The 23,002-nt window shown below is 40.5% G+C and overlaps 1 protein-coding gene across 2 annotated transcripts in view; it reads right to left on the bottom strand.

The window, feature by feature from the left end:
- TGFBR3 (transforming growth factor beta receptor 3) overlaps nucleotides 1-23,002 on the bottom strand; it is a 108,169-nt gene that overhangs the window by 49,376 nt on the left and 35,791 nt on the right. For both annotated transcript variants that reach the window (XM_056497940.1, XM_056497941.1), the window contains exon 3: nucleotides 18,831-19,015. In XM_056497940.1, coding sequence (XP_056353915.1) covers nucleotides 18,831-19,015 — 185 coding nt within the window. The remainder of the gene's footprint in view (nucleotides 1-18,830; nucleotides 19,016-23,002) is intronic.

Raw genomic sequence — 23,002 nt, 5'->3', positions numbered from 1 at the left:
TAAAACTGGATCTGCTGATTCTGTTAGGGGCATAAATCTAGCCTGTAAAACAAATAAAACTAAACAAACAAAAACTAGGTGGAACAAATCCAGAAATGCAAGCGAGCACTACATTGCTTTAAGGAAGGAATTCCAAAAGAAATTTTAACATACACTAGGGAAAGAAAATGCCTGCATTCAGAGACTAAAAAGATACACAGGGTAAATGATCTGAGCAAAGTGGACATCATGGAAGTGAGGCAACCTGTTACAAGTGGCTTTGAAACAACCAGTTTGTAGCTGCTGGAAGCCCGTCCTGCCCAACTCCTCATATCCCAGTATTGCCATTCTAGAAAGGGGCCACTGTTGGACAAAAGCATAACCGAACACACAGCCTGTCATTTTTTAGCATATACAGACTTGCAATTGATATTGCAGTGATTTTGTGGAACCTAATAAGCTGTTTAAGTAGTCAGGATTCAGTTTGATACTTCATCCCACATTATAGGAAGAAACCTTTAGCGTGCAATGAAGAGATGACCACAGACTGAGCAAGGAAGCTGATGTCCCACCATACTGGTGACAGGCTCCCTAACAATCACAGCTCTTTCTAAAAAAAGTATAGAGGAAGCAAACATGAACAACCACCAGTTTGAGTGGTGGCAAACAGAAATGAGCACAAAGATAATTCAGAATTCTGTATCCTGCTATAGAATTTTAAAGGATGTTTGAGATAGAGAAGAGCTACTATGTATAATTCCTTGCATGATTCTTATATAGTGGCAGAAGTCCATTAGTTTACCAGTAAAGTAAATGGAGATTCATCCACTAAACTAACTAGATGAAAACCAGTGACCAAATTGAAAACTAGGTACCTACTACTGTTGAAAATACTTTCGAAAATAGAAAGTAGGGTGGTTTTATGTTTGTTTTTTGGTTCTGGTTTTGTGCTTGCTTTGGTTGGTTGGTATTTTTGCAAATTTTTCCTTTTTTCTTTTATTTATTTCACCTTGAGAAGTTCACCATCACTATAAAGTCAAAGCCAGGCCTTGGTCTCAGGTCAGACACACCCGAAGGACAGCAGAAAGACCTTTTTTCACTACTTAAGAACTCGTAAAAAAGCTAGACAACAGCTGGCTGTGCTCTCACACTAACTGGAAGTAGTTTCTTACAAGCAGAATACACTAGATTATGAAATGCAACTAACCAAACGTGTCTCCAGTCCCCACAGTGACAGACTCCCACCAGCACACCTCTGGGAGCACTGAGGATATCCCTGTTCTCCTCTTTGTTAAGCTTGATTAAATCTTGTTGGAAAACTGAGTAAATCCATATTTTACTAAACCTAAGCTGCTTTACAGAACGAGTTCCTTTCCTGGCCAGCAGCTGGGCCGTGCCAGCCCTGCCTGCAGGAAGGCCTGGCAGTGACATCTTCTGCTCTCTGCAGCCACCTCTGGCACCACCTGGCCTCTCCAGCAGAAGACAAGGTGGTTTTTTCCATAAATAAAACACCAAGTACCACAGACTACCAAGAATCACATTTCTCTCCATTTTCTGCCTCTAAAGAATAAAATACCTCATTTTAGCAAACTGCAGGGTAGTAATGCTCTCAATTCTAATGGGAGGACAGAGACCTGAAATGCCGAACAGTCACATTCTCAGCTACAGAAACTGCTTTGCTCTATCAGCTATAGAGCTAAAGTAGTTCTGTTAACTGCAACTAAGAGAGAAATTATTCATTTTACAAGACTTCGGTTCGTTCTGTCTAGAAATGAAAAGGTAAAAGCAAAAAGGAAAAGCTGTTTAGAACCACTATTAAATTCATGACAATTAAAAAGCTTTTGTTAATTCTTGTGGCTTTGCAGCTGTAATCACTGCTAATGAATAATAAGCTGTTTAAAATATTAAACATAATTACCTTGTTCTGGGCTTATGTTTTCTTACAAAACAATAAAAATACCATAATCTCATTTTAGTAAAGCAGTCCAGTTAAATATTTTGAAGTCCTGGTCTCACAAATATGAGTTCAAGAATTATGCTGGGTTTTTTTTCAGCTTCAAATGGCATAAAATACATCCAACATACTTCCATGCCCAATAATAACTGATTTCCTTTGATCCTAGATGAAATTACTATAATATAGTTTGTCTGCTTAAAAAATCAAGAATAAAAAGCCAGTAACAATCCTCTTGCACTGGCCAACAGGAGCACTCACCTTAGGCTTGCACCCCAACTGTGCTTTTGTCAGGCCAAGTCCATGTAAAAGATATGGCTCTTATTAGAAACTTCAAAAAATTTTTGCTATTTAAAACCTCCATTATTTATTAAAAGCAAGAATGATACAATACATATAACACTCAGAAACAGCTAGGCCAAGTCCTTTGCGTAATAAGAAAATTGAGAAGTACCACTGTTTCAACTGATCTCAGACAAATTTGTTCAAAGCCAACATCCATCAGACAAGACAGATGTTTTAGACTTCATGCAGATTTCTTCCTGTTGTTTTAGTCACATGAGAGCGCACAGAGCAATCCTACTTACCTTAGTGAGAAAAATCAGAGACTCTTTGCAACTGGATCTAATGTCAGATTTTGCAGTTGCTATTCCCTTAACTTTGAAAATTAAAGATGCAGATAATACACACATACATTAGTATTTTCATACATGCAAATAAAAAATAAACATCAAGAAATAATCAACAAAGTTTGAATGTATCCAGAAGTGGTGATGTATCTGTCCATGCCTTTGGCTGAAACTAGGATAAGTTATACCACATAATGGAATTTTCCCACTTTTCTCCCTGAAAAGTGGAGATCCTTGGGAAAAGCTACATGACTTAAACACCAAATCAACTTTTTTCATAACTCAATGAAATACTTCTGTGAAAATTTTCCAAATAAAGGTAATTTTCATTACTGCACTTTTCAGTGATGCTAATGACTAGGTAACAAAACATGTAACACAAAATTCATATGCCTAGTCCTAAACTTGAGAAAGAATATAGTTAATGTGACTGTGCTTCTGCAGCAGCCTCCATCACTATATTCCGTAGCAGATCTATTCCCTGTCACTACACTTGTTTGCATAGCGGAGTACTCAGGAAAAATCTGAATCTTGAGCAAAAAACCAGCTTGGTTTTACAGACTGAAAAAACACAAACCCCAGAGCTCCATGAAAACTGCACAGGACCACCTTAATTGTCATCTTTTTCATAACCTGTTTCTGCTTCAGAGCTATGCTGAGGAACCCACCTGCTGGGTAGTCAAGTCTGAATGTGCTGTTCCCACTGAGAATTTTTACAAAATTAACACATTCCTCATAGTGTAACTATTTCCCCCTTTATATTTACAGTTGCTCCAACATCACTGTCAGGACTTGATACACAGCAGTGGTATCTATTATGAGAGACTTTCTTCTGGTTCTTGGAAAGTTTTTCAAGCAAACTGCTGGGGAGTTACCAGCACTGAAGATCTTTATGCCAAAACCCTGCTGCCAAGCATTTGGGCTTTTTTATGTTGCATAACTACAGTCAGTGGGTATCACATGGAAATTTCAGCCCAAGTATGGTAGGCACGGTCAGAACAGCTCACCAGAGAGGTGTTTATGTGAGGGAGAGTGGTTTGAACTGCAGAGTCCAGCTGAAAGCCTGGACTTTGATTATGCATCAGAGGCACTCCAATGACTCTTTCTGCTCCTGCTTCAGAGATTGAAAGGTTCTCTAAGGTGCTAAAAGTTATGACAAGTTCAACACTCAAGCTGCACCAGCACCTCCAGCACAACACCAGCCCTCTCCTTAGCTCTGCCTTGCAAAGTTTTCTGCTGCCACAGCTGTGCTCCCACTGACATGTCCCCTTTCTCATTTCTGGCATGGCTGTCTCCATCCACAGCACCACAGAGAAGATCTTCATTCCTACTCTCCCTACAGCAATCTCAACAAAATGTCATTTTTGCTGCAGTGCCCCCACTGTGGCTCTAGTTATGCATACATTAGCTGAATCCCAGGCAATCCTCCTCTCCCAGACTTCTAGCTCAAGAGCTATTCAAGGCATATCCCTTCCCACATGCCTATGGTTCATAGCACCTTCAAAACACAACACAAATTGATACAAAGATACTGGATTGCTTTAAACCACCAAAAAAGAAAGTTTCTAATTAATGGCACAAGAGATAACTATAAATTTTCCCTGTGTTTTTGTATTTTCACTGGTAAAATGCATATTACTAAATATTTATGTGAAGCCTTGCCCAGAAACTCCATCAGAAACCAATCCTATGTTTGTTCCGTGCTGTAAAGAGTGTCTTGAAGACAGTGTGAAACTCTGAACTCACTGAACTCTGTGATAAAACTCCTAACTTTTTTTTGAATCCCCCATGTAAGCTTAAAAAATAAAAAAAATCAGGGATCCAAAAAGGGACATTGTCCATCCATTCCTAGATTTTCAAAGAAGTTTATAAAATACACACATTTTGTACTTCTCAACAATATACTACCTCAGTAAAAGCTCTGTGACCAGTTTGGTCAAACAATACCAAAAGAAAATGAAATCAGAATCATTAAATGGACTTAGGCATTTCTAGGTCACCTAGTCCATTTAAAAAGCAGCTGCTATTGCTTTGCCCATATTATTTTAAAAACATATTAAGAGACAGCATATTATCCAAGCAGACAGCAGCACAACAGTACAGGAAAATAAGTCAATGTGGTCCAACACATTCCTCAATCCCAGTGAAGGGCTCATTTGATCACAAAGCTGTTGCACAGCCAGCATTTTCATTGTGCAATCAACAGCTAGGCCAGACCTTCTGGGCATGAGTGTCAGCAATGGTCCTCTCAGCAAGGCTCAACTTCAGCAGCTGTTTGTCAGAGGAAGCTCCTCTTCAGACTCTTGTCTGGCCTCCTTTGGCACACTCTCCTCCAAATAATACATGACTAACTTGTGAGGAATACAACAGTTTGGTCATAGCTGAAAATTATAGACTAAAGCTATTCTGAAAACCTTAAAACAAAACCTACATATTTCTCTTTAAAAATCATCTAGGGACAACTGAAATGTGAACCCCCAGTGGTTGTCCTATTTGCTAGAATGCCTTTTTCCATTCCCAGGTGCAATGCCCATCAAAATGCCTCTGCATGGACCCAGGCTGGTCACTGCTGCCTGCACATTCTGCACACAGTTCCTTTAAGGTCTCCAGCAGCAGCAAGGTTAAGGCAGCTTCAGAGGCTTCTGTCCCCAGAGATCAGTTTCATGGAAGGCTGAGTATCACCACAGAAACCAACTACAAAAACAGTCTACGGGCTCCTGCCCCACTACTCTGGTAAAGCAATTTGTACTACGCAAAAGGCAAGGACACAAATGCTGAAAACTGATCAAAGTAAATGCTGCTGTTAAAGTACCATTTTGTTTTGCTGACTTCAAGGCATCAAATCACAGGCTCAGTGTTTTGTTCTAAAAAGATGAAAGTTAAGTGCCAAGGATTTGTAAGGTTGAATTAACTATTCCAGCATGAAGACCTTTAGATAAATTCATAGCACATTTTCCAAAACAGCCATTACAAATCTGTGCTAATAAGCCAGGACAAAATATGCGGTGTTGTACTGAATTACACTGCCTAGGCTTGGACAGCTGTTCTCTAAAAAAGAAGAAAAAAAGAATTTTAACTCTTAGATCATGTAAGTACATTTTCTGACTTACAAATGACGCAGTAAAGACAGATTTATGATATCTTAATTCATTACTCCACTGCAAAGATTAAATTAAGTCAGTCAAAGCAGGCAAAATTTAGAGTTGAAATCTGAAAATGTATGCCTATCTCTGTCCTAAGTGTTCACTCTCTTTTTGATAATACAGTATTTATAGAGCATAGTTTATTCTGGTATTGCAAGTCAAATAAATTAATATGAAGAAACTTATTTTCACAGTTCACTTGTGTTTATCAATATAGGAGATTTGGAATTTCTACTGGAATTCACTTGAAAAAATACAATGTTGGTATATTTGCCACATTAGAATTCAGTCAAGGATTAATCCATTAATCCACCTCAACTGCTGGGATCTGGTGTTGTGCCACTTTTCAGAACTGTTTATCAAATACTTTGGGAAGGATACTTTTCTTTTTAAAATAAAAGTAAAGAAAAAGCATACTCTTTAGACAGGGATTGGTGATTCAAAATGGAATACCTTTTTTTCCTCCCCCTCATACTTTTGCTATGCTTACTGAATATTGTATTACAGATTTGATACCAAGCCAGCTATAGTAGATCACAATACCCAGCTTTCCAAAGCCGACAGTTTCTGAGAGGGAGTTTGCTGATTTTTCCAAGAAACTCAAAATATGTTCACATGGTGTTACTGCTTGAATGTAACTTTGCTCGCAGGGTTAGATATTTGCACTCTTAAATCAAATGATTGTATAAGCATGTTCCTAAAAACACATAAGATCCTACTGCGTCCCTTCTGGGAAGGTTCTCCAAAGCAGATTCTTTGCTCAGACAGAGCAAGCATCAATTTTTGAAAACTCACCCCAGCAATCAGACAGAAGATCTTCAGAACAATAACAAAGAAATCACTAACTCCAGGGAAATTGCAACAGCACTAAAAGCAAGAACTCACACCCATGGTTACTTTTTCTCCCACAGAACCCAACACTGTGCCACCTTCACAGCCCTTGCCAGGGGTACACCATGCCACCTTCTCTCTGCCACACCAGCCCTCATAGACACTGCTGGGGCAGGGAGCTGCCCCTTTGGGAGAGGGCAGGGAGGGAGCTGCAATGCATGAGGCACAAGGGAAGGAAACACCTTTTATTACTTTCAGGACGAGGCACAGCTCAATCTTTAGGGAATGGGTCTGAGTCCTAGGTAGCATCTACCCACGTGCATTGGGGGACTGAAGTTTGTTTCCAAGGCCCATGTAACACTCTAATAAATCAACCCTTTACTTATTTTACCCTAAATACAGGATTGCAAATAGATTGGCATTGTCTGGACCTTCTCACCCACGCAGTACTAGAGAATCAAATTGACTAAACAGCAGTTATAGCTCAGCTTTAAAAATCATGGGAAAGATTCACCCCTGGCATAATTCCACTGAAGCTACTGGCATTAAACCAGAGACTGATGTGGTCCCATACATTACTTCATAAAAGAGAATACTATTGCACAATCTCTTGACTGTTATAATCTACCACCCAGACTGGAAAACTAGGCTCCCTAAAAAAAAAAAGAAGAGAAGAAAACAGAAAAGTTGATAAGGACTGCCCAACTATGACCTGTGGCCCACTGCACTCTCTTCATTAAGAAGTACTTTTAAAAACCTTTGACCAAAAGGTGTTTGAAAACTCCTTTTCCCTTCACTCCTGCCTGTCTGGCAATAGGGGCTAAAGGTCAGGGTGTGCTATGCTAGACACAATGAGCTTAAAAATCAAGTCCTGCAGCACATGAACATGCCAACATCCACTAACAAACTATTTTGAATTATGCATGATGTTCCCATTATTAATGATTCAGAGAATCACAAAACAAGCTGAGTTGGAAGGGACCCTCAACGATCATTGAATCCAACTCCTAGCCCTGCACAGCACCATCCCCAAGAGTCACACCATGTGCCTGAGAGCATTGTTCAAGCTCTTCTTCACCTCTGTCAGACTTAGGGCTGTGACCACCACCCTGGGGAGCTGTTCCAGCTCCCAGCCACTCTCTGGGTGAAGAACCTTTTCCTAATATTCAACCCAAGACCCTCTGACACAATTTCAGAGTGTTATCTTGGGTTCTGTCACTGGTCACCACAGAGTAGAGATCAGTGCCTGTCCCTCCTCTTCCCCTCATGAGGAAGCTGTAGAATGTGGTGAGGTCTCCCCTCAGTCTCCTCTTCCCTAGGCTGAAAAGACCAGCTGACCTCAGCCACTAAATAGCAACCCCAAAATAAGACAAGAACTATACAATGCTCCCTTCACCTTCAGCAGGAATAAGGCATCACCCTTGAGTTTGGCACCTGTTCCATGCAGAGCAACACGTTGTTTTAAATGAAGATCTGAGGCTTTAGAACCAGCTAGAAAACTGACCTGCCCCTACATTGATTTTGTAGTTGTTTCCAACAGCTGGATGAGAGAGTGCCCTTCAGAACAAAAGGCCTAAGGGCTTACAGCATACTCAAAAACTATCCGTAATTCTGCCTTCAGTGTAAGCTCCAGTACATTTCTTACCCCAATATTAAATGACCAAGCTGAGGGCCTGTGTAATAGGATCGAATTGCATCACATTTAGATCTCCTCATGTTGATTTGCAATTCAGCTGCTCCACACAACAGACTAAAAAAAGCAAATTACAAGTAAAATTTAGTACTGTAACATTATCAAAGACATCATGTGCCAGATAAGTACAATGGTATGCTGTATGACATTAAACATACTGCTCTGTTCCCGGCAGCAGAGTTGCCTGTGTCTGGTTCATAACTGGTGGGTTCCTGCACCAGTGATACTTTCTCCTCAAAAGTGTAAGAGTAGGCAACCATGCTGATACTGGAAATGCAGTGCCTGTTCAGAAGGCACCACAGCTCAAACAGCATCAGAAAATTCTGACACAAGGAGACATTACAAAATAGAGCTTCTAGCTTCATGAAAATGTGGGACTATTGCTGCCCACAGCTTAGTCACATAATTAATTTTTTGGCAACATAGCAAATTAAGTTCTGGTGTTCCTAAGTTGTTATCCTAAGCTGGAGCAACCAAATGCTAACAATTGATGCAAATACCTAGGTAATAAAAGCTATTCCTGATAAAAAAACACTTGGCAAATATGCAGGACAGTTTTTGAAGTCTTATTTGCAATAGAAGGGTACTACTTTCACAGTGCAAGAATAATAAGAGTAAAAAAACTTGAAGGTTTGCATAAGGACAGAGCATAAAGGGCAATAACCTATATTACCGTAAGTCATACTGATACAGTTCTGTGACAATCATCTTGAAAGTATATTCCAAAGACTTTACTGATAAATTTTATATAGATATCATACACACACTGTCTATGTTAACTTTTTTTACCTGAGTTATACAAAATTGAGCTTTCCCTGTACATATATATTTCAATTCAACATTCACTGAATACGTTCTGCATTACATAGCTTCGAGAACCAGAATTCTCCTGAAAAAGATTTTTCCAAAACTTCTGTCTGCAGCAAAGAAAGCAGTCTCTGCACAAGCAATTCTGTTCAGCTTTGCCAATCAAATGTAACTTTCACATGATAATCCCCACTTTGGTGACCTGCAGAGCAAGAGATGCCCACAGTGACCAGCCCCATGGTTTGGTCAATGGAAAACTGATGCCCATCAGTGGAAAGCTGGGACCCCTTTGCCCATTCTGTCTGTGACCTGAATGAGATGCTTAGGCTCCCAAAGATTAAGTGAAACCATTTGTGCCATCTGCCCTTCTGCAGATCAGCCAGGCTTCCCAGCACTCGAGTCCTAAAAACACAACATTTCACTCAGCTTTGCATAAATCAGTGGATGTCAATACCATTCACATGGCATATAATGAATCCTGAGGGGACAGTCTTCCTTTTATACATTTTCTGGGAAAATTCCTTGTTGGCTTTAGATCTGTTTAAGGGAAGAAGATCTGCCCCAGTACACCACAAGTATAGCATCTTCCCTACTTTTGCTAGCGGCCTATTAAAAAAAAAAAAAAAAAAAAAGTTATCTCCACTCTAAGTTTTACTGTAATAATTAAGGTAGAGACTCGTGTAGAAATGAAACAAATTTCCAGATAATTTTCTATTCCACACTGTGTGCATATATTGCAGATGTAAGTCTTTCTTTTCGCCTGAGCTGCAAATTTTAATTTGCCTTCCTTTCTCCCACCCCTAAACTATTACCATGTAATTGTGTAACAGGGTACCCAAAGCCCTGAAATGAAAAAATGGATGTGGAAGGGGTTAACTCTGTTAGAGGATATATGAGTACATACTAAAAAGCAGTTCCTGCCCCAAAGGAAAAGCTTCTTAAACTGAGAGATGAAAGACATTTGACAAATTTCTGCCAGGACCATTTTCCTTAAATGCATCTGGGGCCTTCTAAACTAATCTACACAGGCTATTTCAGGTAAACACATTTCTACTGCCTGTATTTCCAGCAAGCTGGATAGGTGCTAGCCACCCAGCAGAAATGTCAGAGCTGCACTAGTGTATCACTAAAGTGGATTAGTCCAGGCTCAGTATGATACTAATACTGAATGCTGTGTGTACTCAGAGACAGTACTAGCACTGTCTCATCTCCACCAGGTGTGAGGGGAGAGCTGACACAGCAGGTTGGTAGTTCACCTCAATTGCAAAACACCATGCAGATGTAACATAGCAAACAGTGCCTAAAGAACATCACAGCAAACCTGCAATATAAATACAGCATTTCCAAATCTCAGGGTAAATCCTTAATGGTTTAACATCATACTTTCCACTGTTTCACAAGCTGCAGGTGGGGAAGGAGAGGAAGCTGAGATAATAGGACTTCAGAAAGCGAGTAAATACTACAAAGAAACATGAAAAAGATGACAAAGACTGCAGGGCAAAAGGTTATGCCATTGGAAAGCCTCCACATACAAAAAAAGTTTGATCCTCAGAGATTGCAGCTAGACCACACATAGATCCAGATGACTGAAAAAAGAAGCATCATTCTGCAGGTGTCTGTTAAAGAGGCACTGTCACAGAGAAAGTGTAAAATGCAGAGCTCACTTCTCTACTGGACATGCAAAACAGAATTCTTGCCTTCCAAGCCAGGGTAAGGAACAGCATGTGTGCATGACTCATAAAAAACAGAAAACCTAGCAGCAGCTCCAGATTTAGGAAACAGTTTTGTTTACTTTACTGTCAGTTACTCACCAGCCCAAGTACTGATGCAAATGTGTGTCTGTACTACATATGCTCACAAACAGTATTGAAAATAAATACAAAGAAAACTGCTTTCAGAAGAGTAAAAGTAATTGTTACCAATATATTGTCTCTCTACTTCTCTGGGTTGGGTCTTCAATCTTCCCAATTTTTTTCTTATTTTCAAACTTCAAAAAATTCAGAACTTTTAATCTCTGTACAAACAAAGCAGTATTTGGGGAATATTTCAAATAATGATTTTATGATACTAACTACACAGGAAAAAAACCCCACCAAAACCCCTAAGGAGCTAGATTTTCTATTTAATCAGGCCTAGCCATATAAGTAAGACTACTCATATCTCTACATAATTGCAGAATCAATACCATAAAATCTGACAGAAACCTCCAGAAGAAATTTGTGATGCTATCAATATTTTCTTTTTATGCACATCATATCTGCACTGTCTTGATGATTCTTGCTTGAAAAGCGATTTACTGAAGAAAATACTGGCTTGCTTTCCAGGTAAGTAAGAAAGAACTAACTGCTGCTCCTTGCATGCAGTATTTTCCATGCAGCTTTTTCCAGGTGCATTTTCAGTGTTCAATTTACTCCATTGCAGGTATCATTTGAAACCCAATCAGTAGAGGAAAGAAGTCATGTTCCAATGGCATACACTGACAATACACCTACAGAGCAGGGGCCATTGTATTTCTCTGCAAAGCCAATGTCATACAGAGCCACCTTTCCCAAGAGGCCTCAGAACCCCACGTATTCACACACACTAGCCCACCATGTCCATGCAGAAGACATGGACTCTGGGCTTCCTTGAGAGATGATGGAAGAGTGAGCCAGACCTCAAGTTGGTTATCTCCAGAATGGTGACAGTTCTCATTAATTTTCCCTCCCTGATGGCATCACCAAATACTGCCTCTCACCTAGACACACTAACTACTGCCACCAGAATGTTTATTACATATGATATGATATCCATTAATAATAAAAGCATTTCTTTATTACAATTTGCCACAGCAATTGTTAAAGAAACAGTATCAGCTATGAATTACCTATATTTCCTTCGAACTTTTTTCAAGCAATTTAAGTTTCAGATATTTGTACCTCATGGTGGAACTATTTTCTTCACCTTCTCCTTTAAATAGGAAGTTTTCCTACTGTATAAGTAGTCTGCTTATGTTTCACAGGGAAAATAAGAAACTCTTCTAGAGAAATGCAAATTTGAATGTTATCAAAGTGTTAGCAAAGGCAAGACTGACATAAAAATCTAAACAATTAAAACATTTTTTGTTCTTGTATCTTGCCACAGCATGGTTTTACTTCCTCAGCTGATACAGGAGCATGGCTGTCAGGCATGGCAAGCTCCACACAATTAATGTTGGAAATTTTCCCCTGCACTGGGAGGCTGAAGAAGAACGACTTCATTAATTCCAGGTTTTGGTTCAAACAGACACTCTAGAGAACAACATAAATATGACTACTCATGACAAATGTTCCTCCAACATCTCACACACACATGCATGAGCTCAAAGCTAGACTGGAACCTGACCACGGGGTTTGTGATACAAATGGACTCCTGGAAATGTCATCACTTTCTTAACTATCTTTTCTTGGAGAAAGTAATTACAGACAAAGCAGTAATTTATAAAGAAGATACGTCAGAAGCTTTGAGGAAACTGGAGACTATGAACACAAATCACAGTCTGTGATCAAAAATCAACACACATCTGAAAGAAACGTGAGCCCATGTGCACTGTGTGCTTACACACACAAGCCATGGAGAGACAGGAGTCCATCCAGTAAACAGCTGCAGCCCTCTTGCTCTCTACAACCCTGCAAGAGCACAGCAGTACCTGCAGCATCTTGCAGGAAAGCAAAACAAGAGTCCAGTTTACAGCTTCCAACATGACATTTTAAGCAGCAATCAGCAAAACCAAAAACTGTGATCAGTCAGAAAACTGATGCTGACGTTTTTCCTCCAGAACCCCTCAGTGTTCTGTGGGAGGCCTTGGCATGGCCTCAGACAGTGCTGCACACAGCTCTCTCAGCTGAGAGCAGGGCTCACTTTCTGCACACAGCAAACAGCCCGTTTCTAAAAGCAGAAAGTACCGCGGGTTTGCACAGCCTCTTTAAGGGCAGACACGCGTCAAGCCACGCTCCTGCAGGACATCAGGCTCTGTACAAACAGGCTCCTCTGGCCAACACAGGACTTCCTCTGGCAGTTCTGGTGGGCAGAACTTGAAAGGACTGCCAAGTCCAATGACCAGCAAAGCCTGAGCTGGCTGAAAACAACACACAAAGACTGTAGTCCAGACAAACAAAATGAAAAAGCCACATCAAAAATGGTGGAATTTTATGCAAGCACAGATGCCTCAAAGTGCTAACAAAGAGAAGAGGGGAAAAAGCATTGTAAAGGTTTTCAAACAACAAGCAAATGCCAGTTCTTAAAGACATGGCACTGCCATGTTCATCATGCATAAGGCAATTAAGACATCAATGTCATTTTAATGTATCAGCTGCATGGGAGATGCAGCTTTCAGCAGATATGGAGTTATCTGAGACAGATACTAAATTATTACAATTTCAGTGGTGCATACAGTTGTTATTTTTAAGGCTTTATAAGGTCTATCACATACTTCTTTTAAAATTCAGTCCTGTACTCCAACTGGGCTCTTGGGTATGGCTGTGTGTAAAGGGAACAACAGCAGCCAGCAAAATCACCCTGGTGAGCCAGTGGAGCTACAAGCTGCTTTGGAAATTACCCAGGATCAAAGATGCATGTGATGAGGAACTCCGGCCTTCCAAGCAACAAATAGAGGGTGTTCCTGGAGTACATTTGCCACAGTGTCACTCACAGCTTGACTCTGAGATCTCACTGGCACAGAGCACTGGTGAAAGCAGTAATTCATCTGGACTTCCCATTTTCCATTTTCTTATGAGGGAAGGCACCCTTCCCTCACAAAACATCATGCAAAATGATTACAATAAAAAGCAGCAACCTCAAATTTGACAGAGAGGATTGCAGGTGCCAAACTAATTTTTCATTGTTATTCTGTATATCCAGTATGATCGATTATGTTTCCTCTGCACAACTTCACAAATCACACATCACCAAGGAAGAAGAAGTAATGGGTAAGGTGATCAAGTTCACCTTGGTGGGCTCAGCTTTAACAGGAGAGCTGGCCAGCTGAAAAGGCTGAAGGTTCAAATCCCCTGAACATACTTGCATTGAAATGTGTGGGTCTACTGCTATAGCTAGATATCCATGACTGCTGCCAAGCTAAGGTGGTCAGAAAGTGAAGAGGCAAGAAAAGGAAAATATCCTTGCAAAGTTCAGATTTGCTCTTTACCTTGGCAGAGGCACAGTGCTTTGTTTTATCTCTCAAAGCTTCTTCTCTTCTAAAGCAGCAACTATTTTTCTTCAAAGCAAAGGCCTTTGACCTACCAGAAGTACTAAATATACCCACGTGCAGCACTGTGTATCTATTCAAACAAAGGAATAGGTAACAAAATCCTCACTAACTCCAGCTGTCAAGTAACAAACCTTGAATTCCCTTCCTGCCTGCTGCCAGCACATGACCTCTAGGCCCCCTCTGACCATGACTGGTGCTGCAGGTCAGCATGCTTTAAATCTGCCCAAAAAGTGGCCCCTTTATCTGAGCTGAATCTCAAGGCTGTTCCTGGATCTCTGGATGCCTGAGCATGAAACAAAGCATTTTTCCCTGACATAGCCTTGGGTAAGGCTGTTGTAGTATTAAATTTCTGAAAACAGTTAAAACAAATACACTGGGAAATACAGTAAATATGCAGCATAATAGGCAAAATGAACTAGGTTTTTACCACCTCCATCACCCAGATCTTCATAGTTCTAAAAACCAAAAACACTGTGACACAGAAAAATTATCCTAAACCGAGGATCAGCCTATTATAATTAGCTGATTCCAGGAGCTAACAGCCATTTTAATATCATGCTTTTAAAGTTGTTATTATTAAATTTTTGTCAAATAGCACTGATTAAACAGTGGGGAAAAAGGTCTGTCAAATTATTACAGCCTCAGTGGCATTACTCAAAATTATAATAATAAAGACAAGTCCTTAGTTTTCCTGCCTTCATTTCATATAACACATGTTAAACATCTGTATCAGGCATAACATCTCAAAGTTTTTGAGGATGAGGATGTCAATGAAAACAATAGTGAATCCATTGCCAGGAACTCTGATTCCATGTATTCATATGTATTCAATCTTAAGTATTCACATGAGATTAATTTTATATGCCCCTCCTCTCTCCCTTTAACTATTTCAATTGTAACTGTGTGCTCGAAGCAGCTCAGGGAAATTCAACAAACAGGCATAAGAAAAGAATCCTCCATTAATTTAGGACTTGGTAATATACCTAAAGAGTGACCTGCATCTTTAAATAATTTTTATGCTTTTCTATGCACATTCTTCTGGTGCAAATTTCTAGAGTTTCCAAGCGACTCTGCAAACAATAACTCTTCCTCAGAACAAACAGCTCCATGAGGAAGCAACTATCTCCTTTCTAAAAACTGAGAAACTGAAGCAGTGAAGATACCCAAAGCCAAAGAGAAAGTTATTGTAAGAGTTCAGTAGTTCCTGGCATTCAGCTGAGACCCAGATCAGTACAGAAATGCACACACGCACTCACTTCCCCAGGAATATTTGATCAAATAAAACAAACAAAAAAGGCTTGCATTTTTCTTGCCAAGTTCAATATAAACACTTGAGGCTATTACATGCACCCGTATTCTATTTCCTATGATAAAGCATGGCCAAATATGAATTGTGATAAAAGACATTTCTAAGAAATACTTAAAAAAGATTGTAACTTCAGGGGTTCTTACTTGAAGAAAGAAGACTTGAAGAAAGATTCCCAGTCTCAACATACAGGATTTCACCCCAATGGGATTAATGAAGTAAAATACAAACAAATTCTTTATGTGATAACAACATTTCATTATATGATCTTATATTTACCAGATTTCTGCCTTAACACAGAAGTGGTAAACTACTGATTCGCAAAGACTGTTCAGAATGCATAATCTTATACATTTCCAGTCTGTCTTTTGTCTTCTGTTTTCTGGTTTATAGGAAAGGAAAAGCACCCAAATCTTACTAACCCTTAGTGAAAAGCCTGCTGTGTTACAGGAGGAACACGTACCCCTGCCATGCCCTCCCCCTCATCAGCCACCCCTATGTTTAAATTTGCAAATGTTTGTTGTCTGTATATTCCACACAAGTGTCAAAGTGAGTTAAATTAATGCATACATATATGTTGCATATTTATGAGAACCATGATAACTGCACAAATATGTTTAATGCATGAACCCTCCAAGGAATTTGCTAGGGGAAGTTTACACTCCTCCCAGCAAGTAAGGAATGTGTAATTTAGCAGCATTCTAGCACAGTGCAGGTTAAAAACAAAACAACCCAACCTCCTCCCCCAAAGCAAGACTTCACTTAAAGATTTTCAGATCTTGCATTCCATACTATCAGAACTTCAGCCAACCTCTGAACAAATACATGATTTATTTTAAACATGCTTTCGATGTTGCTAAATCTAAGTAATGTGCTGTCAAACAAAACCACTGGTTTTATTCTGGAGTCTGCTGGAAATACTACATGACAAATAGATGTCTACCTTTGCTATCAGCATTTGCAGGCAACAGGAAATACCTCAACTGGTAAATCAAGCTCACAGTAACTTAAGATGATGGGTACATTCTACTTTTAGACAAAGGACCACTTGGAGATGGTTTCTACAATAATGGAAAAGATAACATTTGCTCTGCTTTGTTCTCTGAGTCTGATCCTATAAGTAAAATCTGATCTTTCCAAGTTGTTTACACTCTTTTGCTCAACACTGTTGCCAGTAAACCTTGCTCCAGCTTCCTGTGCATTTTTAGAGCAGCCATCTCCAAGGGCTGTGACTGGAAATTGCTCAGGAAATGGGAGAAGGAGGCTAAGGGTTCCAAATGCTGAAATCTATTCAGTGCCCTAAACTTCAGTATACCCCCAAAGCACACAGACAAGACAGCTTAGGGCAAACTGCTTTCTTAACATAAGCACGTTAGACGAGGCACAAGCAGCCTCTTTCTGCTAGACAGTAAGCACTTTTACTCAAAGCCCAGTATTAATTCTGTCACTGTGTCACGCTGATGAGGCAGTGGGGGCACATCCTTGCACACAGCTGCACAAAGCACCATGAAGTTATGCAAGCAGTGCTAGCGGCACGGGCAGCGGCCCAGAGGGAAATTTGGGCTCCTGCAGATGTGTGCTCAGCACCTGAGCAATGCTGCTCTCTCTGGAGGTACCAGCTCCAGCTGCAGCCCAGTTCATCCCTGCCCTGGGCACCCTTTAGGAACCAACAAGTTACAAGTTCCCCCAGTAACACGAACCCACAGTGGAGGCACTCTTTTTTCTTTCAGTAAAAACTGATTACCTTGCAAGACCTACTCATACCAAATTTGCCTATGACTTAGCAAAGGATTTAAAGCTTCCTGAGAGATGTGAGAAGCACTGAAAAATCTATAGCAGAATCACATGCAGTTGTTTAGTTCTCAATGGAAAAACTATGTTCAAAAAACCCAACCCATCCCACCCCCCACAAGCAAACAACCCACAAAACCCAGAGCAAACAAAAAAGCCCTACAATTTGGTCTTCATGTCCAGAGAACTGATAGTACCTACACTTTTTTCAGGCATTCACAGTGCACTTCTCAGGCTGATAACCCAGTGCCTGGTATACTAAGAAAGGCTTAAAAAGCTCCAAAACAAAACAAAATCCCAAAACAAACCCCCATAACACCACTCCCCTAAATAAAAAAATATCTGTTCCTCATTCACAGTCTCACCAAAAGTCTTATCAGTCTCATCTCATGACAGTAGAAGATCTGACAATTTTGATTAATGGAAGTCAATGACATATCTACTGAAAAAACTGTAAATAATTTAAGACTGTATATATATTGAAAATGAACACAACAGCTGAAGTTTCATGGATGCATACAATACACATTGAGCTGAAGTCCCCATAAACCCAATAACGCTGATACTGAAGTCAGTGAAAAGACTGATTCTGGCCGAAAGAATCTGCCTTTATTTTAATCCCTCTAAAAGACTCCAGTTGAAAGTTCTTTCAGCACAGATTTAGACCCTTTTTTTCTAAGCTTCTCCCTCTGTTAGATTATCATCTTTGTTCTCTCATTACAAATGCTCTAATTGTGTTCATTCATGTTTTCTCTCATAGCACACAGTACTAAGGATTTGTGTGTGTAATACTATAAGAACATGAACTAAAAGGCTCAGCTATCATGGCATGCAATGTTTTCTTTGCACTTGGAACTCTGTTTTGATGTGTTTTGAGAGTATACAACAATATGGCACATCAAAAATTTTATTCTACTGTTGCTTTCGGAACAGCTAAAGTTTTTGCCAGTTCCTCCAAGTGCAGCACACACAAGTAAGTAATTGGAATATCACAGTCAGCAACACTTGCTTTCTGTACAGCAGTTCCCCCTCAGTGAAGCATTAAGGCTGTATGGCAAAAGAATCTGAACTTCAGTATTTGTTTATAGTGGTCATGGCACAGATCCAAAGGAATTAATGTTAATTTACAACACATTTAGGTAAACGATCTGCTTTTGAAGACAGCCAATTCTGCAAAGGCCTGTTGGAAATCTAAATCTGTTTCTTATTTCCTTTACCCACCCCCTACCTTTTGTAAGTACACTTGGTGGTTGTGAAAGATAATGAAGAGGATGGCTGGGTATGGAAGTAGTTTATTCACATGACATGCAGAGCATAGGTAGACAGTCTCCATGCAAATTGTATATGGTTCTCTGTGGTACTTTGGTGACAATTCAGAAATAACTTTATACAGCAAATTAACATATAGTAATCCCATTTGCAGACATACTTATCACCAGGGATCTGGAGATAAAGTAATTTCCCCTTTACCTCTCTTTCATGATGGCCAAGACCCTCCTTGGGGTTTCTGAGATTGAGGACGTGCACCTCTTGGGGCAGGCTCGTCGTGCCCCGGCTTGCACAGCCAGATAGGACTGTAAAGCTTTCCAATAAGGCATGGACTGGGTGAGAATTGTTCACAGGCAATAAGACACATTCCCTCTGAGGCACAGGACCTGCAGAGAAAGGGAGATTCACATCATCGGGAGAAAAAAAAGAAAGCAATGAATCGTTTATACTTGTCAAATAATCACCATCCCTTTGTTCAGAAAAATCCACAGGAACACAAGCAGAAGCTTCATGTTCATTCTCCACAAAATCAAGACTTTTATTCCCATTGCCCTTTGAAGTTGTCCTGAATATGCTAACTTATGGTCCATTTCTCTCTGAAAGCCTACATTTTCAAGTATAAATTCCAAAACTGACGGTATTCGTTTCTTTACCAGGGAGGAAAACAAAGAGAGGGAAAAAGGAAAAAAAACAAAAAACAAACACAAAAAAAAACCCCACCGCTAGTGATAGTGGTCAGGGGAATTGGTTTGTCTTAGATGTTGATGTCAAACATTTATCTGCAAACACTGTAAATACAATCATGTGTATATAACAATGAAAAGTTAATATCTACCAGAAAGGTAATTATTCCAGGAAGGATTTGGGCGAGTTGGATTTGTTTCTTTAGAAGCAGTGCTGATTTATAGTGAACATGATTCAAATGCATTGTACAAAACAGCAGGCATCTGTCACATGATAAAATGAAATGTTTGTTTACTGAGTCTATTTTGCGTCTGACAGCAATTATCTGCACTGATAGCAGTTATCTCATCCAAAACAGAGTGCATACCCTTTCAAATAATCACCACAGTGTGATATAGAGCCATACTCGTGTATGGTACGTGAGACCGTGTGATGGGATAGAGCAAGACAGCACAAAAGCTGAAGCATACAGGGCAGCACACATTTAACTATATCCCAGGAAACTAAAGCAAGACAAATATTTATGAGAAGCAGCCCTGCTTTTCCAAAACAGCTCAAGTCCACCCCTGACAGTAACAGACAGATGTATGTTTTTGATTCAGAAGGTCACAGGAGAACGTAATTGATTTAACCCCTAATTTGCACCAAAGTCACTCAGATAAGACTTAGACTCACATGAACCAGTCAGTTTAGAGCCTGCCAGGCATAAAAGAGAAATACAAGGTAGAAGCATAGTTTTTTTCTGGATCCTGCACATCTGCAATCAAAGTAAAATGCTTCCTTTGAAAGAAGTTCAAAATAAAGAACTTTTATTTGAGGATTTCCCCTCAACTGATTAAATGGAAGACATCTATCTGGTTTTGTCAAGTCTAAAGCCAGCTATTGTAGCACTAGAGATCATCTGACACTGCTGTACTTATGTTTAATTATATTAGCACTGACCTATACTTTGCTGGTTAAAACCACAGTTCTTTCAAAATACAGTTTGCAGTTGGTCATTTACTTACAAGTCAGAGTCTGTCTTAAACCAGATTATCTGGAAAAAGCAAAGCCCTTGAGCACAGGGAGATTTCTGCAGTGCCTTGGGCCACAAAGGGGCCGTTCCTGAAACCCACCAGTGCATGGTGCATATCCTATGAGCTCCCACAGAGCAGGAATATTTGTAAAGGCAATGCTCAAGGCATAAATTACGCAAGCATGTACCTGGGGTACAGAGGATAAACAAACTTTCTTCTCCCTCAATGAGGAGCTTGGCAGCTTGGAGACTGACTACCAGCTTGGAGGATTTGAGGTTTTCTGGTTTTTATTTGCCTCCTTTTAAAGAAAAAATATACAAAATGCAACTGGTTGAAGCAATGATAATCAGTTTAAAGAAAAAAGTTCATTAAAAAGTTGCCCTTTATAATGGCTGAAGAAATATTTAGAATTTGTAACAATAACAAAACCAGTAGAGAGGCTGCATTTTCCTGATGTACAAGAGCAGATCAGAGAACCTACTGATCAATTAGCCCAGCCACTGATGTGTAAGTCTTACAGCACACCATGTTATACAATCTGCACAAAACACTTCTCTAAATTTCACAAGCACTTCTTGGGCTAGGAAGGAAAGCAGCACTTGTTCATTTAATTGTTTCTTGTCAGCCAGAATGGAGTTGAAGGTTGAGATGTTTCAATCATAGCACACACTCACCTACAATGAATAAGGTGCAAGACTGAACAAAAGCAGAAATGAAGTTGTTGACAAAAATGTGCATTTTACTTAGCAAAGGTTCAGGAGGAAGTACCTCCCTTGTGAACACCTATTGCCATGCAGGATATCTACCAATCCTCCCTTCCAGCCTTCATGCGGTATTTACTCTGAACAAATTTAATACATTAGAAGAGAAGACATCTGGCTTTTCCCCTCACATCCTACAAGGGGAAGATGATTGTGACTGTTTCATTCAGGCTGTAACTGCCTCCTTTGCTGGCACCTCAAACACACATTAAGAAATGCCTCTGTTCTGCTCAACGTGCAAGATGGAAACAGTCCCGGAGGGAGCAGAAGTTCACATCCTGGATAACTGTGTGCAGCTGAGCTTATCTGCACAGGGACGGGCAGAATGAGGCATGCCTGCTCTGCCTGCACTCCACCCTGGCTGGCTGGGAGCCAGATCCCCGGCAGAAATCCTGTCACCCTGCTGGCAGCGAGCCCACGCGCTGTGCCAGTCCTGAGCAGGGCTTACTGGTGTGGGTCAGCTCTGCCAGCAGTGCAGCTGCACAGCATCTGCCTGCACCCCTGGCAGCCTGGGGCATGTCCCCTCTGACAGCTCTGTTTTTAGGGAAGGGGTGCATAGGTCTGCTCTAACTGCTCAGTCCAAGAAACCAGTGTTTTGGGGGAATTACCGCATTTGATAGAACTGCTTACAGACCAGCCTCATAAGAGAAAGGGATATAGCCCCAGAAATCCATACCATCGACCGGAGTATCTGGAGGGTGTTCCACTGCAAGCAGACCACACGTGCTGTGAGACTGCCCATGTACAAGGCATACTGTGGTGGTAAATAACTGAGAGGTTACTCCAGCTGTCACATTCTTGCCAAGTTGCCTGAGTGCACACATTCTTGCACACAGGTATCTGAGTGGTCCTGGGGCCACACTGCCCTTCCCAGGTACTCCAGACTCTCACAATCACTGTTTCTCTTACCCTGGCAATATCAAACCACAATCTCCGTGCACTGATATTGCCATATCTGCCCAACCACTAACCTGGGTGTAGTGCCATGTCCATGTATACTGGCATGCCTGGAGGTAGCACCAAGTGAAATGGAATCTTATTTCTAAATCACTAAGTCCACCAAATGCTCAGCCTGTACGTGGCACAGGCAGCTCCTTCTGCCACCTCCTCTGCATTTATGCTGTACTTTAGTTTATTCTTACACTGTGTGCACCACAGCAATGCTGGACCTATTTGCTCAACATTCATTAAATCTATCTCCTCCCAGCCCTTCCTACTGCACCTGCAGATCTGGTGGTGGTTGTTGCTACAAGGCACTGTCACTCCAGTGGTAGCTCCTAGAGCTCTCCTCTATCCAAATTTGCAACTTTCGGCTCCCTCCACAGATTCTTCATCTTCATCTGCCACTTGTCTCTGACTAGGAAGCCAGCTCTATGTAGTTTAAATCCTACAAAATTAATATTTGCCACTCTGGAAAAGGAACAAAGTCCTCCCTAGGACACTACTAATGTGATTATTTACCACCCCCACACTACTTTTATATTTGAAAGCCAACAAGAAACCGCAGCCACGTTCTACCTGGGCTTTCCTATTGCTCTGCCATCCACAAAGCCCAAGATGAAGCTTTGCCAGTTTCCCACTCCAGTCTCGCACCCTGTTACTGCCAACCTCATCTGCATCAGCAACACCTGCCAAAATTCATTACTGTCAACATCCCATTAACATGTCAAGATTGCCTTATGAGCTCTAAATATGTATAGATATTCTCCTGCATCTCCATCCCCATCAAAGCACTTAAAGGGTCAAAGATATCTTGCAGTTTATCCATTAGTGTGGTCACAAGCCTTTAGTGCCTTCTCTGCTGAGAACTGAATTGCACACACAACCATCCTTAGGCTTTTGTTTAATTTTGGTGCATGTAACCACTTTATCTTGTTAGCAAATCCTGGCTCCTACCCCAATCAAGTTTTAG

The sequence above is a fragment of the Oenanthe melanoleuca genome, chromosome 8 (assembly GCF_029582105.1).
Source record: "Oenanthe melanoleuca isolate GR-GAL-2019-014 chromosome 8, OMel1.0, whole genome shotgun sequence".
Lineage (NCBI taxonomy): Eukaryota > Metazoa > Chordata > Aves > Passeriformes > Muscicapidae > Oenanthe > Oenanthe melanoleuca.
Note: the sequence above shows the minus strand (reverse complement) of the source record. Positions and strands in the feature narration are given on the sequence as shown.